This window comes from Cololabis saira, chromosome 1 (genome assembly GCF_033807715.1).
Source record: "Cololabis saira isolate AMF1-May2022 chromosome 1, fColSai1.1, whole genome shotgun sequence".
Classification (NCBI taxonomy): domain Eukaryota; kingdom Metazoa; phylum Chordata; class Actinopteri; order Beloniformes; family Belonidae; genus Cololabis; species Cololabis saira.
Window position 1 is genome coordinate 18,411,340 of NC_084587.1, and position 23,076 is coordinate 18,434,415.

The 23,076-nt window shown below is 37.4% G+C and overlaps 2 protein-coding genes across 3 annotated transcripts; both read right to left on the reverse strand.

Annotated features, from left to right (window-relative positions):
- Positions 1 to 757: 757 nt before the first annotated feature.
- Positions 758 to 8,324, reverse strand: cdkn2d (cyclin-dependent kinase inhibitor 2D (p19, inhibits CDK4)). Of its 2 annotated transcripts, none has more exons than XM_061716562.1 (3): positions 7,933 to 8,324; positions 7,479 to 7,627; positions 758 to 1,729 (listed from the first exon to the last, which is right to left on the reverse strand). In XM_061716562.1, the coding sequence occupies exons 2-3, from the start codon at positions 7,617 to 7,619 to the stop codon at positions 1,376 to 1,378; spliced, it is 495 nt and encodes a 164-aa protein (XP_061572546.1). In that variant the 5' UTR covers positions 7,620 to 7,627; positions 7,933 to 8,324; the 3' UTR covers positions 758 to 1,375. The 2 variants fall into 2 exon arrangements, with proteins under 2 accessions (XP_061572546.1, XP_061572554.1); XM_061716570.1 differs by having other exon boundaries at positions 7,479 to 7,630.
- A 208-nt stretch (positions 8,325 to 8,532) lies between these two features.
- ap1m2 (adaptor related protein complex 1 subunit mu 2) lies at positions 8,533 to 17,620 on the reverse strand. Its single transcript, XM_061716548.1, has 12 exons — positions 17,431 to 17,620; positions 14,309 to 14,465; positions 14,099 to 14,166; positions 12,854 to 12,984; positions 12,596 to 12,743; positions 11,785 to 11,911; positions 11,556 to 11,698; positions 11,334 to 11,405; positions 10,905 to 11,063; positions 10,673 to 10,798; positions 9,023 to 9,098; positions 8,533 to 8,719 (listed from the first exon to the last, which is right to left on the reverse strand). Exons 1-12 carry the CDS (start codon positions 17,470 to 17,472, stop codon positions 8,694 to 8,696), a joined length of 1,275 nt encoding a protein of 424 aa, XP_061572532.1. The 5' UTR covers positions 17,473 to 17,620; the 3' UTR covers positions 8,533 to 8,693.
- Positions 17,621 to 23,076: the final 5,456 nt, after the last annotated feature.

The following is a 23,076-nucleotide window of genomic DNA, read 5'->3' on the forward strand; positions in this document are numbered from 1 at the left end:
TGAAAATAAAAATAATAATTCTATATATAATAATCCATTATTTGTACCAGCTTCTTCCTGTTCAGTCACTGGAGTCGGATGCAGCTTAAGACAGGGGTACATCCTGAAATAAAAACATGAAAATTCAATTTACTTCAGTCTTTATTTCAATAATAGACAATATGAACCCTTTATATTTCTCATTATATTGTTTCAACTTAATTTTCTTTGATAAAATACACTAATTTCTCGATTTAAAGCTAAAAAAAACGATCACCCGGCCCGTTAACTGGTCTTTGGTGGCTTGGGCGTCGTGTTCGTGCCCTTGGACAAGGTCATTATAGGCTGTAATGGCAGCACGAACAGAGGAAAAGCAACATATGCACTGATTTCAAGACCTCATCGATGCAAAATTATATGATACACACTTTAAAAGGGCACGAGTGAAGAAATGACGCTCCGGGAAAAAATTAATCAACATATATGAAGATGTTATCTTATCTTCAATGTGAAAGTGTCTTCTGAGGTTTGGTAAGAAGGAATGGCAACATCACAAAATGATAAAAACTATCCAAATGTTGGTTTTAAAATGTTTTACATTGCTGAAATAAACTCAAAGCTGTTGAGAAAACCATGAAATATCTTCAGTTCAAACTGTCCACGACAGAAACGACTCAGAGCTGATCATTTCTTAATACGTGTTTTTAAGGAATATAAATACAATATACAATTGAAATGATTTAAAAACAACAGGCATCTCAATTTAAAGTTCAACACTTTTATTTTGTGCTTTTTTTCCCCCAAATATTAAAGTGAAGAATCTCACTTTTTGTCTTAAAAGTATTTATATAAATAACATTTCAACAAATAACAATAAATGTTACAATTTACAAAGTCATGGGAATATTCTGATCTATTCCAACAATAAATAAGAGTAAATTCAAAGTCTAAGTTCATCTAGTTAGGAAAAATAACACAACTATGTAAAGCAATCAGGACGCACCATGTCAAGTTTTGTAATTTAAAAATGGTAATAAGTGAGTGAAGTGGCACAATTCTTACACAATGAAAATAATGCAGAAAATAAAATAATTAAAAATAAATTCATAAAAAACCCTGGGAGAAACTATCTACAAATGTGCACTCCCAATTAACAGGAAAAACAAAAAAATGTATAGATAAAGTGCCTAAACTGCACTGTGCAAAAGAGGTATCTACAGTATATAGACACCAATCCACTGAAATTAAGCTGCCAAGACAACATGTCCTGTGTCACATTAATGCTGAACCATCAACAAAAAATTATCAATTAAAACAGCAACGAGTTCAAGTTAACAGGAAAGAAGCAAAATGGAAATAAATAAAAAGCAAGACAGACGTTTTCATGTTCCCCAGGCTAACTCTGGATGTGAGCTAAGAGCGAGTCCATGATATCCGGCACACAGGAGGCTCGGGCCACGTCTAGCGCGGTCTGGCCGCTGATGTTGGCGTGCTTGAGGTCGGATCGGGGGGCCAGGAACTGGACGATGTCCCGGTGGCCTTCCCGGATGGCGATGTGGATGGGCAGGGCGCCGTTCTGGTCTGGGATGTTCACCGACGCGCCGTTCTCCACCAGGACCTGCAGGGTGTCCAGGAATCCCGTCCGCGCCGCGTCGTGGGCCGGAGTGATCCCGTGTCTGTCCTGGACGTTGGGGTCGGCTCCTTTCTCCAGCAACAGACGGGCTATTTTGGAGTTGCCCATCATCATCACCTGTTGGGGACACGAGACGACATGTGGAGAGAGATTTAGGGGTTTTCAGCTCCTCTGTGTGACAAAACACACTTGCCCATATTCAAACTAATAAATATATCCAACTTGGTGACTGAATAAGCTCAAAAGTATCAAAACTGGAACTTACAGGACTGTCTCAGAAAATTAGAATATTGTGATTTTCTGTAATGCAATTACAAAAACAAAAATGTCATACATTCTGGATTTATTACAAATCAACTGAAATATTGCAAGCCTTTTATTATTTTAATATTGCTGATGATGGTTTACAGTTTAAGAAAACTCAAATATCCTATCTCAAAAAATTAGAATATTCTTAAACTGTAAAACATAATCAGCAATATTAAAATAATAAAAAGCTTGCAATATTTCAGTTGATTTGTAATGAATCCAGAATGTATGACTTTTTTTTTTCTTTAATTGCATTACAGAAAATAAAAAACTTTATCACAATACTCTAATTTTCTGAGGCAGTCCTGTATGTATTATTGAACTGATCCATAGGATGCTTTCTTTTCTTTTTAAACCCCTTAAGGATATTTTTTTATTCATCTTCTGTATACGTGTTCCCGTTTATTTATTAAATGGTGCTGAATTTCCTGAAGGGAACCTCCTCAAGGGATCAATAAGTTTTCTCTAGTCATCCATTACATTTACACAAGTCAACTATTCAAAAGAGCAACCCTAACACAAAGTAAACCTTTACATTGTATTAACCTGAGATCCACGTGTTTTATGCACCCACATGAAAAGGACTATATGGCCAAATTATGATGATTACTACTTTTAAAAATGTACAGAATACAAACACCACACATCATGGTTTATTAGGACCACCTTAAATTAAAAAGTATTTGGTTTTCATGCCCTTAAAGTTGTGATTATCAGATCTACAGTATGTCTGCAAATAGGCTCAATATTGAAATAATGCGCAAGAAAAAAAAGCTAACAGACATTTTATGTGTGAAAAATGTGCAATAAACCACGGACTGAAATTAACAAAATAAATAAATTAAAATGTTTCCCTTAGTAATCCCACAATGGGGAAATGTATTCTCTGCATACAAGTCTAGTGGAACTAGGAGCAGTGGGCTGCCATTTGCCGGCGCCCGGGGAGCAGTGAGGGTTAAGGGTCTTGCTCAAGGGCCCAAGGTGGTTGACCCCAGTTGTAATCCAGGGGCTTGAACCTGAATCCCCTCTGTAACTACTAATCTACACATAGCAACTTTCAAGAACCTGGTATTATTTGATGGTTTAAACCAGTGGTGCCTGGTCCTCGAGGGCCAGTGTCCTGCATGTTTTAGACGTTTCCCTGCATTAACACACCTGATTCTAATTAATGGTCGTCATCAGCTTCTCATCCAGGTCTGGACAGGTGTGTTAATGACAGGCCTTTGTATCACGGTGCGCTGAAGCAGGGTAGCATCTAAAACATGCAGGACGGGGGGGCTCGAGGACCAGGGTTGGGAAACACTGGTTTAAAACACAATGCAGCTCCAAGGGCGTTGTGTGGGAGTTCATACAGGTACTGGAGGCCACTTACACATGACTGAGCCTCATTTTTACATCTTTTAAAGGACATTACCAGGGCTGGGGATCGATTCAAATGTCAAGAATCGATTCGATTTCCGATTCTTAATATTCAGAATCGATTATCAGGATTTGATTCGATCCGATATTGATTTGGGTTAGTATTATTAAAACTGTTTTTGACAGGGTTTATACAGCAATCCTTATGTTAAATTTAATACCAATTTAATACCTTTTTCACTACCTTCAGATTTTTTTAAAAAATGGTCACAACATTAAGTGTTAATCACGGACCTTTTAACATTAATACAGATTTTGACCTATAGAACACTATACAGAACAGATTTATAGACTCATTGATGTTGACCAGATGTTTCACATTTATTTCACTTTGTGAATGACAATAAAATAGACTGCTTAAAATGTAAAAGGTAAAAAATAATACCAATTTAAAAAAAATAATACCTCTGACAGTGAATTTAACACTTTTAATGGCCTTAAATTTGGCAGTTTTCATTTATCACTTTTTAATACTTTTTAAAACCCCGCGGAAACCCTGTTTGAGCTGTTGCATGAATTATATGACTGTGTAGTTATGCAACATATTAATACTAGTATTATATTGACCACTGCACCTCGCCGGCATTGCCTTTTTATTTATATTTTTGTTTTGTTTTCTTATTTACATTAATTTATTATTGTATTTATTGCATTGCATTTATTATTATTGTATTATATTCAACAGCAAGTATTGGCAACTAATGATGCTGTAAGGACCAATCACTTCCCAGAATGCTGATAGAACTGCTTTCAGAAACATCGGCAGAATTATCAAACAGATCCAGGGCAGCAAACAGAGGCTGTATGGGTTGCTTAATTTGATTTCCATAGATGATTTTGTCATCAGCACATTCAACTATGTAAAAAACTAAGTGTTTAATAAGGATTTTTCATTCACTCAGATGTGGGATGTCTCATTTTTCTGTTCCAGTACAAAGACATTTACCTTAAATTTTGAGTGTGACTCCAAATCCAGACCTCCTTGGGTTGCTAAATTTGATTTCCATTGATGATTTTATTGTCAGCACATTCAACTATGTAAAAAACTCTCCACACTGGAACACCTCCACCACTCCCGTTGTCAGAAAAAAGCCCAAAATATAATAAAAGACACTTCACACCCCGGACACTCACTGTTTGAACTGCTGCCATCTGGGAAACGATACAGACTCATGAAAACAAGGACAAACGCAGCTTTTATCCAACAGCAATAACCACTCTTAACAAAAACAGGAGCTAATGTGCAATAACAAAAAAATTATTGTATGTTGATGAAAGTTCTTGTAATATCCGTGTGTTGATGTATGTGTGGAGGGGTTAATGTGTCTAGATATATATATATTTATATATACATTTTATTTGTTTTTATTTCATTTTATTGATTTATTTTTCAGTTATTTTATTTTTATATGATGCGCTGACTGGAGAGCACTTTTAATTTCGTTGTACATAGTGATAATGACAATAAAAGATCTATCTATCTAAACCAAGTGTTTAATAAGGATTTTCCATTCACTCAGATGTGGGATGTCTCATTTTTCTGTCCCAGTACAAAGACATTTACCTTTAATTTTGAGTGCGACTCCAAATCCAGACCTCATTGGGTTGCTAAATTTGAATTCCATAGATGATTTTGTCATCATGGATCTCCTCACTCCTCAGACATCCTCATGCTCCCTCCGTTCCTCCTCCACTTATCTCCTAAAAACCCAGCAAACTAACATTGCACAATGAGTGATCAAGCCTTCAGTTCTGCTGCTCCTCGCCTAAGGAAGGTCCTCCCAGACCAGCTAAGGGCCTGGCAGACTGTGGACGCTTTTAAACGTAGCCTAAAAACCCACCTTTTTAAAAAATCCTTTTCCTGTTGGTTTTATTCATGGTTGATTTTAACTCGTAGCACTGAGATTTGTTTTTAATGAAAAGTGCACTAGAAATAACATGTATTATTATTATTCTTCATCATCAGCAGGACTGATGCAGATGATGTTTTTCACATATAAAGTGTTTATGTGAGCTTTTTTTTTAATGCATTATTTCTATATTTAGCTTATTTGCAGACTGATGATCACAACTTTAAGGGCATGAAAACCATATATATATATATTTAAATCAAGGTGGTCCTAATGAGCCATGATATGTGGCGTTTGTATTTTGTACATTTTTGAAAGTAGTAATCATCATAATTTGGCCATAGTGTCTAAATGTCTGTGAGTTGTGAGCCAGTTGTCTACTGTTAAGTGTTTTTTTCAGCTACTGGATGCCCTAAATTTCCTCCGGCATCAATAAAGTATCCACCTATCTATCTATCTAGTCATTCCATGTGGTTGCATATAAAATGAGTGCATCTCAGGTTTAACTTGTAGCACTTTGAGATTTGTTTTTAATGGAAAGTGCACTAGAAATAAAATGTATTATTATTATTATTTATCAGCACATTCAACTATGTAAAAAAACTAAGTGTTTAATAAGGATTTTTCATTCATTCAGATGTGGGATGTCTCATGTTTGTGCTCCAGTGCAAAGACATTTACCACAATAATGGCTCAGAAGGTGCATAGATCTGTGCACCTGGGTTAACTGTGGTAAAGTGCAGAGGTGTCAAGTAACGAAGTACAAATACTTTGTTACCTTACTTAAGTAGAAATTTTGGTTATCTATACTTCACTGGAGTAATTATTTTTCAGATTACTTTTTACTTTTACTCCTTACATTTTCAAGCAATTATCTGTACTTTTATTTTTTTTAAATAAAACTATCCAGTTAAATTGCTCCATCCGGATAGAGTGAATTTGGTTGTGGTTGTTTCAGATGTTCTTGTCCAGTTTTGTTCTTACATCCGTTGCCCTCAGATTCCTGCAACTAAACTTGGATGTACATTCCAATAAAGGTTAGGATAAATGATAACATGCCTCTGAAGTTTGACTTTTTGCACCATTACAATACTTATAGGCAACTAGTCATCATATCTCCTGCTCTCTGAAACACATGTTAATGCTCAATAGTACACATATATGGTTCTTTAATATATTTGCATTATACCAAGATGCATTCATTTTCAATGGCTTTTGTCCTTAATGGCTTTTTCCCCCTTACATTACTTTTACTTTTACACTTTAAGTAGTTTTGAGACTTTTATACTTTTACTTGAGTAAAAAACTTGAGTTGATACTTCTACAGGAGTATTTTTAAACTCTAGTATCTATACTTCTACCTGAGTAATGAATGTGAATACTTTTGACACGACTCCTCCAGAACCAAGCCCACCTCTGTAATTTCTCCATCCCCAAAGTCCGCAGCACCTTTGGGCGCAATGCCTTCCGGTTCGCTGCAGCCTCTGATTGGAACACCTTACAAAAAACCCTTAAACTTTCTGTTCTCACTTCCATCTCCACCTTCAAACTTCATCTTTTATTAAGTACAACCGACTCCTGCACTTGCCTTTAGCCCTCCTTCATGCATACTGACTGTTTTACTTGATTAATTATTTTATCTTTTGTATTGTGTTTTAACGTATTTTTGTGTATTTATATAACTTTGTTTTTCTTCATGTTAGCTCCCTCCCCTTACCCCCCCAGGCTGCACTTGTAAATAAGACATTTGTTCTTAAATTGCTTGCCTGGTTAAATAAATATATGGTTCTTTAATATATTTGCATTATACTAAGATGCATTCATTTTTAATGGCTTTTTTCCCCCTTACTTACTTTTATACTTTAAATAGTTTTGAAACCAGTACTTTTATACTTATAAACTTTTATACTTTATACTTGAGTTGATACTTCAACTTCTACAGGAGTATTTTTAAACTCTAGCATCTATACTTCTACCTGAGTAATGAATGTGAATACTTTTGACACCTCTGGTAAAGTGTGTCCCAGGTTAACTGTGGTAAAGTGTGTCCCAGGTTAACTGTGGTAAAGTGTGTCCCAGGTTAACTGTGGTAAAGTGTGTCCCAGGTTAACTGTGGTAAAGTGTGTCCCAGGTTAACTGTGGTAAAGTGTGTCCCAGGTTAACTGTGGTAAAGTGTGTCCCAGGTTAACTGTGGTAAAGTGTGTCCCAGGTTAACTGTGGTAAAGTGTCCCAGGTTAACTGTGGTAAAGTGTCCCAGGTTAACTGTGGTAAAGTCCCAGGGGTCTCACCTGCAGGGCGGTCCTGCTGAACTCGTTGCGGGTGTCCGGGTGCAGCCGCAGCTCCTGCAGGATCCTCTGCAGCTCTGCGGCGTTGCCTTTGGCCGCCGCCGCCGTCAGCGCTTTGCCGGCGTCCATCTGACTCAGGACCATCGTAGTCTCTGCTTTTGTAAGACACGAATCTCAGTCACACCGAAACACTATTTTTTTTTTTTTTAGGGTGGTTTCTATGAAAAGAAACAGCAAATAAAAACAAAACAACCCAGATTACTGCAGACCACACGCAGCTAACGTCACTGCAGCATCCGCAGCTGACGCCATGTTATATTACTGTTTTAAATCAAGATTGGGAAGAAAAAAAAACAAAGACATATTTGTTTTGTCGACAGAAACAAGTCCAGAACCGACATGTAGCATGCAGGCTAAAGGCTAATAGTGCCGACAACTGTAATGACTCCAAACCTACCTTGCTTATGGGTTCTTGAGCTCCGAAGCGCCGCCAATATTTTTCTATCTCGCTATGAGTCCCGTGCAGGTTATATTCTTGAAATGAACTCCAAACAGGACAAGTTAATCAACATTAAAAAATACATTTGCGCGCTGAGATCCGAGCAGCGCTGTTTCCTGCAGACTGCAATTTACAAACATTGGCGAGGGCGTTCGCTCGACCAATCACAGCGCGCCTGGTGGGCGTCGCCCTTCCAAATAAGGGGAAAGGGGGCGGGGCCAGGCCGCGGTTACTATGCTGTCACCGTGGCGACAGAAGGCGCTGGCCAATAGGAGCACGAAGCGAAGAAAGCGGGCGATTCGTATACGTTTGTGTTTTGAAAGGCATTTCATTCAGTTTTCTGTCTTGTGGTTATTTCTCCAGAGCAGAGTGCGGAGAAAAAAAGGCGGGTGGATGTTTTTAATTTTAGGCGGAATTTAGTGACTGTGATTGCACAATGCCGCAATTATATTATGATGCAAAAAATATCCACGTTCAACAATAAAATAAAAAAAAAACACATAAAACAATGCTATGGGAATTATTTAATTTAAATTATTTTGATGAAGTCTTACAGAACAAACATTAAAATCAAGTTGCATACAAATTTAATAAAACAACATAATTAACATTAGAGCAGGTGACATGTTAAATGTTTTTTTCAGTGCAGTTAAAGTGATGTTTATACTCCTTCAGAAGTATTGAAAGTGAGGAGTATACAGTAAAGGACTGGTCGAACTTTATGCATTGGTCCTCAGCTGGTAATCTAAGAAAAAAGAAAAGTGAAAACAATGTAAAATGTGATTTTCAGATTCAGATGACTTTATTAATCCCTTTGGGAGGTTCCCTCTGGGAAATTGACATCTCCATCTCACACACACAGCACTGTAATTTACAAATGAAACACCCCAAAAGCTAAACGCCCACATATAGATAAAAAGATAAAAATAAAAAAAAAGGTAAAAACTAAAATAAAAAGTGCAGTGCTTTTTTTTTTTAGCTTTTTACATCAATGAGAAAGTGAGCACTTCTTTAAATACTTCAAAAACAAAGAATATTATAAACATACCTCCACTTTGTGTGATATAGCGGACCCAGGGTAACGCCTGGTAACCACTTTTTTCTATGATTTTCATATATCGAACCTGAAAGAGAGGGAAGAAGATGGTGTCACAACTTGTCCAGGCAAGATCAAGCATCATCAAATTAAATCCAGTTTACCTCATCATCACTTACGGGATCTGACTCGACTGCACACAGACTGTAAACTGTCAGTTGCCCTGAGGCACGATAGAGCTAACAAAGCTGTATTATGAGTAAAAATATACCACACCCTCACATATTTTAGGCCCAGAATAGACATGTTTTACTTGCAGATGATGCAAATTATGTTTTTCACATATAAAGTGTCTTAAGTGAGCTTTTTTTTTAACGCATTATTTCTATATTTAGCTTATTTGCAGACTGATGATCACAACTTTAAGGGCATGAAAACCATATATATATATATTTAATTTAAGGTGGTGCTAATGAGCCATGATATGTGGTGTTTGTATTTTGTACATTTTTGAAAGTAGTAATCATCATAATTTGGCCGTAGTGTCTGAATGTCTGTGAGTTGTGAGCCAGTTGTCTACTGTTAAGTGTTTTTTTTTGTGTTTTTTTCAGCTACTGAATGCCCTAAATTTCCTCCGGCATCAATAAAGTATCCATCTACCTATCTATCTGTCTATCTATCTATCTATGTATCTATTTATCTAGTCCAGGGATCAGCAACCTGCGGCTGTAGAGCCGCATGCGGCTCTTTAGCGCTGCCCTAGTGGCTCCTGGAGCTTTTTCAAAAATGTTTGACCTTTTTTTTACTTTTTTCTTCTTTTTTTCAACTTTTTTTCTTTTTCTTCTTCTTTCTTCTTTTTTTTTAACTTTTTTTCTTCCTTATTCCTTTCCTTTTTAATCTCGACATTTCGACTTTTTTCTCGAGATTTTGAATTTTTTTGCGACTTTTTCGACTTTTTTCTCGACATTTCGACTTTTTTCTCAAAATTTTGACTTTTTTTTTTCCAACATTTCGACTTCTTTATCGAGATTGTACTTCATTATTAATCCCGACATTTCAAGTTTGTTCTCAAAATTTTAACTTTTTTCTTGACATTTCGACATTTTTCTCGACATTTTGACTATTTTCTTGACATTTCAAAGTTTTTCTCAAGATTGTATTTCAACATTAATTTTGACATTTCAACTTTTTTCTCGAACTGCATAATGAAAAAAATATATATATCTTCCCCAGTTATAACTAATATAGAAACATGCAGCATGTGTTGCCTTCATTCTACGGCTAATACAAGATTTTTCATTTTTTGCGGCTCCAGATATATTTGTTTTTTGTGTTTTTGATCCAATACGGCTCTTTCAACATTTTGGGTTGCCGACCCCTGATCTAGTCCATGTGGTTGCATATAAAACAAGTGCATCTCAGGTTAATACAATGTAGAGGTCTACTTTTTTGTAGGGTTGCTCTTTTGAATAGTTGACTTATCTAAATGTAATGGATGACTAGATAAAAACTTTTATTGATCCCTTGAGAAAGGGGAACCCGTATACAGAATAGGAGTAAAAAAATATCCTTTAAGGATTTAAAAATAAAAGATGCATCCCACCAATAGCAATATTCTTGAGCTACTGCACCACAAATACTCTAGTTTAAAGGTGCACATACCTGGATTCCTGAAACTGTGAAGTAGGGGATTTCAAATTTGACAGTAATGGGAGGTTTGCCTTCCATCTCATCTTTCTCAACACTGGGTAAGCCGAAGTGAGCTCTCATGAGAAACTCCTTCCCTCCCTGGATAAAGAGACAAATCCAGGATGGAGCCACACAGAAATACTTATTAGGTAGTTGTTTCAATTCCATGTAATTGTCGTACAAGAAGCTGTCGTGCATTCCTTACAGGGAAAGACTTGATGGTCCACACCACCAGGTTCTTCTCGGGCACATACTTGGCGTTGCCCGTGCTGGTTTTGAACTTGGGCGAATCAGCATCACTGGGGACGGGGACCCTCACCTCCACATTATTTGCCACAGACTGTTTTTTAAATTGTCCCTTTGCCTAAAAACACATGGAAAGCAAAACATGGAAAGTGAATCTTGAGAAAGTATCACCATTAATGATTGTTGAAAAGAAAACCTCTCCATTTGCACACAAAAAAAAACTTTTAGAACACAAATGCAGGGTTGCTTGCATGAATCGAACAAAATCTGAAGATTTGAGACTATTATTAATATTCTTTAACAGTTTCCAAAGTTCACATCTTCAGTGGCATCCATTTATGAAAAATAGATATGATTTCAGAGTAAAAACCACAAAAAAATAAAGTACCTTAACCATGATTTCCACTCTACTGTGAGAGAATTTCTCTATGATTGATTCAATCCATATCAGAGGTTTCACCTGCAAGTAAAAACAGAAGAAATATGATACACACCATAGATAGATAGATAGATAGATAGATAGATAGATAGATAGATAGATAGATAGATAGATAGATAGATAGATAGATAGATAGATAGATAGATAGATAGATAGATCGATCGATCATACGTGAGTGTTGATGCGGTAGGACATCAGTTCAGATTCTCCGTCTGGGGGAATGAAAGAGATCGTTCGATCACTCTCAAAACGCGAGAGACGGACGCACTGATGGAACTTCACGTCCTCCATCGTCACCGTCTTTCCTTTGTCACCTGAACACACAAACCGTAACAGCGCATGTGTTTTAAATGAAGATAAGACCTTGAGGTCAAATCGATGTCTAATGACGAGCGCCTACGTCCAGTGAGGGCGAAGAGGACGCGGTCGTTGAGGCCCAGACGCAGCTCGGGCATCCCAGACAGCATGGTCTTCAGCTTGATGCTGCCCACAATGTCGCTGCTCATCACGCCGCCGTTGGTATTCACCTGGAAAAACCACAGTGGGAATATTAGGGATTACACATAATAATAATTCAAATCGATTAACACATGATTTATCTAGCTACGCCGACTAAAGGGACTACGCAGACCCCTTTAAATTTTTCCCTCTTTGTTTCATTGCAGTCATTTGTTAAAAATCAAAAAAGTAAATTTTATTTCTCATTAATATACACTCAGCACCCCACCTTGACAGAAAAAAAAACAGAAATGTAGAAAATGTTGAAAATGTATTAAAAAAGAAAAACTGAAATATCACATGGTCGCTCAGTTTTTTTCTTTTTTTAATAAATTTGCAAGCATTCTCTACATTTCTTTTAAAGGGATCTGAATACTTTCCATAGCCACTGTAGCTGCAGCTATCATGGTTGTTTTTTTTAAATATCGGATCCGAGATGATCGCATTAAGCCCAACCTCACCCAGTTCGCTCGGTACGTTCTGTACCAGGGGAAATGGGAGGGGTACCAGAGGCATTTCACGCAAAGTGAGCAGGACTGTCAAGGCTTTCAAGGCTCTTCAAATGTATTTTCTTTTTTTTAAAATCATGAATCAATGAACATCAACATATTATAACTTAAAATAAGTGGATAAAGTGTAAGTAAATTAAATATAATTACAATATACATATGTGACGGTATAATGAGTGATAGATATTTAGATTTTCATCTTACCAGCACGTTGATGGACTCAATGACATCGATAAAGACCTCGTTCTTCTTGTATTTGAGCCCCTCGGACCGCCAGGAGACGGCGTTGGTGACGGTGGTCGGGACCTTCGACTTTGCAACCTCCAGCTTTGCACCTTGTTGAGTGATGTATCTGAAGGAGATGGACACGTGGCATTCTGGGATGCAGAATCATACTTTCCTTTCTTTTATCAATAAAACAGGAACATTTTAAAGTTGGTTTTATGTGTCGAGAAGCCTCACTCTTGAAGGATCTTGCTGTCCGTAGTCTGCGGGAATCCGAAGTCCATGAGCTCGTCCAGAAGCTCATAAACGACCACAAAATTGTCCTGAATGCTCTCCTCCTCCAGCTCTTTGAAGTACTCCGTGAAAACCTGCAAGACAAACACAACAGATGGCGTCCTCATCCAGGGAGGCTCCGGGCCTCAACAAACATCTAAAAACACTTTAAATTAGTCCGACCACGAGACAGGTTACCGCTTTGTCTCAGTCTATGTCAAATCAGTGATCAACTGGGCTTTTAGACAGAACTTCACACGTGTTTCTGAGCCTGTGCAGTGATTTCCAATAAAGAATTTACAGACTTTGTTATTAAGCAGTGGGGTTAAAGCAGGGGCGTCAATTGGGTATGGCAAGGTATGGCAGCCGCCACACCTTGGCTTCAAGGGAAAATGTAAATGTTTGTTTTTTAAATACATTTATGGAATTACTCTGTCTATTTGTATTGATTATTCTATTACTTAATACATATAGAATAACTACAAATGCAAATCAGAACAACATGATCAATTTCACTAGTTATTATACACTGCAAAAACTCAAAATCTTAACAAGAATATTTGTCTTATTTCTAGTTAAAATGTCTAATTTTTAGTAAAAAAAATCTCATTACATTTAAGACAAGACCCAAAAACTCAAAAAACAACAATTTTCACCTGTTTCAAGTAGATTTTCACTTAAAATAATTTTTTTTTTGCTTGTAATGAGAAGATAAATCTTGTCCCACTGGCAGATTTTTCTACTTATTTCAATTGAAAATTTACTTGAAACAGGTGAAAATGGTCAAATAAGTTAATTTTCTGGCAATGACTCTTGTTTTAAGTGTAATGAGACTAAAAATGACTAAAAATGAGACATTTTAAATAGAAATAAGACAAATATTCCTGGTAAGATTTTGAGTTTTTGCAGTGTGAGCAAGACTGCATTTGAAAAAGTTCCAATTTTCTTGACCACACATATAAGCTCCATAGCAGACTTCTGTGATGAGTATTTGCTGGACGTGTTGATTGATACTCTAGTTAAGTTCTGTGACTCGTAACCTTGCCATACCTTAGCTTCCACTGAATTGACGCCACTGGGTTAAAGGTCAAGGACAATATATGTTGTCCCATGTGTACAGAGATTTCTCCAGATTCTTCGAATATTTTGATTTTATCTACTGTAGATGATGATTCAAAGTCTTTTGAATTTTCCGCATGCGCCACTCACCTCGACTATTTTGTAGAGAAATGAGTACACGAGGGAGGCATTCGAGTTTTTGTTCGTGGTGGCCACAACTGTGTGAGTGAGTCAAGGATCGTTTCAGGGGTGTTTACATGTAAGAATAACTCAGGATTCTTCTCCTTAAACGATAAACGTTAACATTTTCATGCAAAGTGTGCGATGAACCAACGTGGACAGCACTCAGGACGAGGATACGGTACAGGTTGCTGTGCTTGATCCACATGAAGTGAACGCTGCCGTGTGACATCACAGGACTGAGAAGCCCCTCCTCTTCGTGTTGCATGAGTAAAGGCAGGAAGTGGTCGATCTCCGCCATGTCCACGTCGCCTTTGTAGTTCCGACAAATCAGCACCTGAGCAGGGAGAATAAAAAACACAAAAACCTGGTTATCCTATGGCTGCAGGTTAAGGCATTACTTATTACTTATTTTAACCAGTATAGTTTAAATTTCACACGGAAAATGTAGAAGAAAAAAAAGAAAAGGCTAAATAACTGACCCGAAAGTTGTGACCCGGTTGTTGGGATTTATCTAAAGCCAGATCAACAATGACGTTTCTACCACTGAAAAGTGAAGTGATTGACCGTAGATGTTGCACCACCCGTTTCAGCATCATTCCCCAGAAAAAACACCCAGAACCAGCCTGATGGGGAACCGTCAAAGCTAAAGACACCCGGTCTTCAAACTCCGGCCCACAAGCTAGTATCCAGTATCCAGGTCCAGCTCATCACAGGACATCCCCACCGATCTGGAGTCCATGAACAAACGGGTCGGAGTTCTTGTGGAATTAGATCAGTGGTTTATATATAATTCAAAAACATATAAAGATGAAAAAAACAACAACAACTTGTGCTTCTAAATGTGTCTGTACTATTTGGAGCTTCTGTTTTTCCTTATATTAACTTAAATTAAATATAATCAAAAACTTTAATTTAGCCACAATTGAAAAAAAAAATGTATAAATTATTCTTTTTTGAGCAAAACAGCATACATAACTGATATTTGACACAGTCACAATTCAATAAGGGAAACGCACACCCAACAGGACTAAAGCCACCGATCCGTTCACACTGCCAGCAGGAATCTGATTCTAAGCTTAAACAATCAGATTCCAGGTTTTTCCAACCAACCGTTTACATTATTTATTGGGAATGATCAGATCCAATCTGTCTGTCTGACCTTGCCAGGTGGTTGCCATGGTAACCTGGACGTAGAAAACAAAAATAAACACACCTACACACCTTTGCGACAATCACAAATGTTTTTTTTTTTTGTGGAGCTGCAGTGCAACATCCCAACAAAGCTCCAGGAAAGTTTTGAGAAAGCTCAAACAAAACTCCAAGAAAGTTATAAGAAAGTTCCAAGAAAGTTCAAGGAAATCTCCAAGAAAGTTTCAAGAAAACTCCAGGAAACCTCCAGGAAAGCTGCTGTGTTGAGGAGGCTGATGTGCTGCTTGATTCAAAGTTGTGTTTGCAGGATCCAAGCAGCTTAGGCGTCATCTATTTGAAAACCTTCTTGAGCAACCAGATTTGGACCCATTTACGCAAATTCAGGTGGAATCGAATTTAAGTGGTTTTTGAACTTTCAGACTGTCAACAAATCTACCTGGATACAACCTGGATCCAGTGAAAATCGGATTTGGGCTGCTGCTTTGAACATATAGCTTTATATGTTTGAGAAGTAAAACAACAGAATCTGACAGCAAAAAAAAAAAAAAAAAATCATCAGTATTCCAAAACCACAGCAAAGCTTGACATTTCCGAAACCGGCTATATTGATAATATGGCATTATTAGTAATGGGAGCCAGAAAATACACTGTAAAAAAAAAAACAACATGTAGATAAAAATACTTCAGATGAAAATAAAAAAATGTAATTGTATGTAATCAACACCTGTAAAAAAAAAAAGAAAAGCCCTTTAATTTCAGAACAATGATCCAAAGTCCTGCCAGGAACGGTTGAGATGTCAAAAGATAAAACTATGCAAAGAAGTAGAGTTGCCACCTTTCAGAAATAGAAATAAGGGACGCTCCAATTTCAGCAATGCAGACCCCAAAAAAAGGGACATCCCCAAAACTTCTAAACTGCATAGATATGTATTTATTTTATATGAAAAAACTAAATGCTTTGATTTAAAGTTTAAAGTGCTTTAATAGCATTGAACTTGCATGACTGTACAGACAGCCAACCATACTAGCAACTGAAATATCCTCCCATGATGTGTACGTCCATCATCCCAGATGTAGAATATAACCTACAGGTGAAGGTCGGAACATTAGAATATGGTGTAAAAGTTAATTTATTTCAATAATTCAACTTAAAAGGTGAAACTAATATATTACATAGTGTCATTACATGCAAAGCAAGATATGTTAAACCTTTATTTGTTATTATTTTGATGATTGAATTGTTTATTGATTTCATAATATAGAGATTTTTTCATTTGGGGTTTTCATAAACTGTGAGCCATAATCACCAAAATTATAACAAATAAAGGCTTGAAATATCTCACGTTGAATGTAGTGGGAAATAATATATTTGTTTCACCTTTAGTTGAATTTACTAAGAATTAAGTTTTGCAATATATATTCACATTTTCCGACATTCACCTGTATATTATTACATCAATAAATAAGAGCATAATATGTGTCCGTATTGGTTCAATACGGAATGCAACTTTTAATTCCCAATTACGGAACAATTCCGTATTTTAAGGGACGGGTGGCAAGCCTACAAAGAAGGCCAAACCAGACACCTGTTCAGGTGCAATAATCTGTTGGTGGTGAATAAATGCGAGAAAGCAGAAAGATCAAATGTGTAGATCAAATGTCCCGCAGGCCTGCACCTCACACAGAAATGATGCACCATATGCCAGGTGACCCCTCTTGACCGGTAACAGGTGTGTCAGGTCAGGTGGGGGCTCGTGTGGGAAAAGAAGCCCATGTCTGAGCTGGTATTGTCTGCACATGAATAGCGATGCTGGTTCAAACCCCCAAGACTGGAGCTGCAGCAACGCAGCTGGTCACTTTTATTTATTCAACGGCTGCTGCAGCATGTGTTTCAACCGAATCCGGAAGCAGAGCAAGAGAAAAAAAAAAAAAAAAAAAAAAAAAATAGTCTAATGAATGAGGCTGTCGCAAGAGCTTCATTAATTTTTAACAAGCCATCAATGTTTAACAGTTAAAGCAACAGTTAGAGGACGAAATTTAGTCAGGGTTTAAACTTTTATCATGCATGTCTCCCGAAAAGAGCTTTAAGATTAAAAAAAGGGTAAAAAAACGCAGTGACAAGAGTCCAGTGTTGCAGACAAGGATCTTACCTTCCCCTTCAAGTCCAACACAAATATAGCAGAGGCAGACATCGTACTCGAACCCGCGACACGCCGACGACCCACAAACTCAGTCTTCAACTTCACGAGTAGTCGCAGTTCAGGTTTTCATGGAATTAGGAGAAACAAAAACAGTTTAAGAGGCCCGAGGAGTCCACTGTGTCTTTTTCCTGAATTTGCCGTGACGTGGACTCGCGCAGGTGAAATATTAACCGGCTCACCTGAGCGGTGACGGCGCTGTGCTGCTGGTTTTGTCCGCCAGAGGGCGCCAGAGCCTCACACACGGTGCAATCAGGAGAGAGTGGAAGTTGTTTGGGGGGACACCTTTATGAGTCATAGCCACGCATGTAAATACTCCAAATTCTCCCAATTCTTACAATCTCAGAGTAATCAATCACTGTGCAATAATAATAATAATAATAATAATAATAATAATAATAATAATAATAATAATAATAATAATAATAATAATAAAAATAATAATAACCACAATCATATGCTGTAACAAATCCAATACACCTTTCAATAATCATGTCTACTTCATACTGCTGCACCTTTCACTTTAAACAAAAAAAAAATGTATATACAGGGCTGTCTCGGAAAATTTGAATATTGTGATAAAGTTCTTTATTTTCTGTAATGCAATTAAAAAACTAAAATATCATACATTCTGGATTCATTACAAAGCAACTGGAATATTGCAAGCCTTTTATTATTTTAATATTGCTGATTATGGCTTACAGTTTAAGATTAAGATTCCCAGAATATTCTAATTTTTTGAGATAGGATATTTGAGTTTTCTTAAGCTGTAAGCCATGATCAGCAATATTAAAATAATAAAAGGCTTGCAATATTTCAGTTGATTTGTAATGAATCCAGAATGAATGACATTTTTGCATTACAGAAAATAAAGGACTTTATCACAATATTCTAATTTTCTGAGACAGTCCTGTATGTTAATAAGAGCTGTCATTTGTCTATTTACTGTACAGTGAGCGAAAATAACCGAGTCAAATTCTATGTATTGTTTGACCTGACTTGGCCAAATAAACCTGATTCTGATTCTGATTCAAAAATACTTTATTGATCCCTGAATCCATGAATCAAGCACCTCTGGTATTACCTAAACTGGGAGCTGAAAAGGTGTCAAATAATATGGTATCTCTGCTGATTATTCTCATAAAACTCAAGGTATTTTTAAATGCATTTAGCATTTCCTTCTTATCTTTTAGACATTTGAGTGAAATCCAGTCTGTATTTTTAATATCAATACTCATTGCTCTAAACTTACAGACAAGTCTTTCCTTTAAATCAAACTCATCTGACCATTTCATATGTTATACCGAGTTATGCCAAGAACAAAGGGCGGTACTGTTTATATCCAATGTTTCAGTTTCTACCTCAACCCCATGTCTTACAAAGTTAGAACACAAAACTTTGTAGGAACTTGGTCTGACTTGTTAGTGTGGTCTTATAGGCGCAGGGTTTCTTTAGCACCTAAAGGAATAAAGTTCTTACAGTTTGCAGCGTGAAAAAAGTTTTATTTCCATACATAATATCAGGAAAATTATTTATCTCCAATGTCAGATGATTATCTTTATTAATAAGAAGACATTTGTGACAAATGAGTGATTAAATCTCTCCACAACCAGCACAGGGATCAGACGGGAAAATTCATAAATAGACAAACAGATAAATAAATATAGACATCAAATATTGTCTGGGGTGCAAAAAAATGGGAAAAAAAAGTGTGATAATTGAGTGACAGGGATGTGCAGCAGAAGAAAATGGGCCGACTTGAAATAAGGGATAATTTTTGAAATATTTAATCTTCTGCTCTACCTTTGTCTTTGAGCCTGACCTGCACGGTTCGTCCTCATGGCCGTAGAAAACTCTCTCTCTGTGGTTTTATCCACCAGTTCCTGTCTCTTATCAGCTGTTTGTAGGAAAGCAGCGGTTCAGAATAACAAAGAGTCAGAGTTTAATGTGTTTCTGGCTTGAAAGTGATTTGCCTTTTCCAGCATCCCTCTCCTTCTGTCCACAGGCGTGGGGCTTGTCTCATCTAGAGGCTGTTTATCTAATGGGAAATAACTCTGCCACACCTCAAACCTGCACATCCCACTGGATACGAGCCATCCCGATGCACTGAGGACCGATAGCTGCAGGACAGGCAGCTTAAAGTGACACATTTTTATAAAGTCCAGGACAGAAGCATCAACCAAGTGGCAGCATCTGGTTTTCAAAGCTGTTGCAGATAATGTGCAAAATTGCAGTTCATTAAAAGTGGTAAGTCTATTTATCCTGACATAAAAATGTCAGATTTTACATCAGAAACAAGCTGCCTGGTACCAAGAATATAATTTCGGTGAACTTTAGTTCTGAGTTGTGATGAGTTCTGGGAGATCTGAGTCATTTTTATCATGAAGATAGTATGAATTATTGTGATGTTGATTATAGTTACTAAAAACACTTTGGGAAAGAGCGGCCTTGACTGGACCACCAGGCTAGAGACCAGAGGAAGAAGAGCGATGGATGGGCAGGACCTGACCACCCTGGTCCAACCCGCACATCTGACTGACCTCCTGCCAAACGACTGAGTCACTAAAATAACAACCGCCATCAGCGACCTCATATACCCCACCATCCCTCAGGACGTCATGTGATCTGGTTAATGAGAAGTACAGAAACATCTGCGTTCCAGTCCGGAGGTCAACGTCCAACACAAACACAAGGAGACGATAGCTCCTCCTGTCTGTCACGCCGCTGAAACCTGACGTACTGGCATGTTAAACAGAAAGATCTCATCTGTACCTCTGACTTCACACCGGCAAGTTTATGGATGTTTTTTCCAAATGAATCTCTTTGGAAACAGAAGTAAGTCGTGAGCAGCAAGCGGTAAGAGTCTCAGAGTTGGAAACATTCTGCAGTCAGGTTTTTTCCCCCTGCAGGGCTGAAATGTTGAAAGCAAACCAAAATAAACGTGGAGCAGTTATTACTGGTTATATTTATCTGCGTGATCATTTTCCAGCCAACACAGGAAACGATTTCCAGCTTCCAGTGTTTTGATATCAAAAAGCTGAAGAAGAAAAATGCTTCAGTGCAACAAGGAAGAAGCTGACGACCTCCACTTTGTTTGCGTTGCAGTGCCACAAATATTAACATATATACACATGTAAAAACAAATATAAAGAGTTGTTTGAAGAAAATCATGTTTTTATAAGAAAAAGGCAGCAGAAGTGCAGGAGATGGAGATAGAGGTGGAGGTGGAGGTGGAGGCGCATAAACTCATAGATGGTTAAAAATATGAGTTCAGGAAGCAAAACATGTTCATCTGTTAAATTACATAAATACATTAAATTACTTGCAATGAAAATCAGTTTGTGATCATTTAACTGCTTCCTTGTGAACATAAAGGCCTTCGATGAAACTATTTCAATTGATAATAAACAAGAAACTGAAAGCAAGCAAAAGACAAAAGTGAATGAATATTTCAACAAGAAGTGGCAAAATCACATTCTGCACATATTATGAAGGCCGGACTGGAATAACCCGCCTGCAGTCCTGACCTTTGGAGAGAATATTAAAATTAAACAAGATGTGTTTACTTCTTCCTTTGGTATCCCGGCGGACATAGCGTGCTTGTTTTTTGGGGGTGCAGCCCCCCTACAATTAACCACAACGCTCCTAAAATTTAAGAGATTTTAATTTTTTTATTTTTTTCTGTATATCCATGTTTAGTAAGCTGACGAAATGTCAAAACCATATACAGTACATGGTTTAAACGTAATATTTTAACAACAACAACAACGGCAGAACCCTCCATCCTATGAAAATGGTTTGTTCAGGTAAGAGTGTATGATCACATGCACCAAATATTCAGTTAGAATGATGATGTAATTTGGATTAATTCATATCATTTATTAGATATTACAAAACATTGTTTGATTGTTATTTTCTATTTGGTTGACAGTACAAAGAGAGAGAAGACTTTATTAGCATTTAGGAGACTCAGAAAGAACCAGGTAAGAAAAACTGTGAAGCTGAGAAAGAAAAACATCCCCTTCACATTTTAATTTATCACCATGGACATAAACCTTAACGTCCAAGAGAAGAAAAATAAAAGAAAAAAAAAATGTGACTCTACATTTAAGCTTGGAATAGTAAAGTATATAAATACCTCAGCTAACGATTGATTAAATACTGGTACATACGGTTTGCAATACTTGTATGTACAGATATATTTACCTTTTGTACCAGTACTTTTGTACTAAAATATGTAGCACAGAAACTGTCTGCGTAACAATAAAGCCAACAAATAACTCCCTGGTACTTTGAAACGCCTCGGGTCCAAGTTGATTCTGGTAATCAAACGCCTGGACTGTTACTATAATAAAGGTGAATTAAGTTTAGTTTATGTCATTTTAATTGTGGACTGTTTATTTTATTCTTATTTTATTCTTTATCTTATTTTATTCTTTATCTTAATTTATTCTATTTTATTAGTTGTACTTTGCACCGTGGGTCAGAGAGGACTTTATGTCATTTATGCTGAGTGTCTATATAACATATCTGACAATGAAACTTGAAACTTGAAATACAATATATATTTCTTTTATGGTTATAATCCATTCCTCTTTTGCTGTGACACAGCATTTAAACAACTTTTCTTTGATTTATTAGTGTTTCCTGTACCCTAAATATGTTGTGTTTTTCTTTAACAAATGTGGGAATGATGGTCCAAAATTGCATTTAAAATGTACAAAACAGTGAAATTCATCCTAGAATCGCCCCGGAACACCTGATGCGAGAAGGAAAGACAAATATGCTCTAAATAGCATAAATTTATGTCAACAAATACAACGAAGCTGAGGAGACATAAAACGGATTCAGAGCATCTGGAAAGTCATAAACAGGCTTTTCTGATTTGAGTTCTACAATATTGCAATTTTTAGGTTTTCAAACCACCATCCCTCAGATCTTTAACATAAAATCAACAAAGATTGAGAGTTTTTTATCACTGTTTATAGACTAAGCTTGTGTGTTTAGGATAAAGCAGCTGTTAATAAAACTCTGGACCGGCTGAATGGAAACGTAAGGACCGTGGAACGAGCAGAACCGGGTTTCTCAAGGGGTCTCAACAAATATTTAGTTAGCTCAGCTGTAATAAAATAGCATGTTGTCGTTAGAAACGCCATAACGCCGCACAGTTAGTGCTGTTGAGAGGTGAACCAACACGGGATCCTGTGTTCCACCTGGTGGTTCTGGTTCTGCAGGCGGTCCTGCAGAGACTCTCATCACTCAGGTATCGCTTCTGCTCTCCTGTGGTTTCGCTGTTTGGCCTTCGGGAGGTCCAGGCTAGGCCTGACAGGGTGTTGTTGTTACGTCCTAGCAGGCTCTCCAGTGATGTGCTTGGAAACCTGGCAGGAGGGAGTATCTGTATCTGTCCTCCACCCATCCCCACCCCCCTCACCCCCCGCTGCTAATTATCAAACACACGCCCCGTTTTGCTGACGAGTCGGTGGTGTGAGATGCAGCTCCGCCCCGCTTCTTCCCGCCTGGCCAATAGGAGGCCGAGAAGACAGATGTAAATCATGAGGCGAGGCCGTGGATGACAGGTGGCAGAGCAGGAACAGGTGC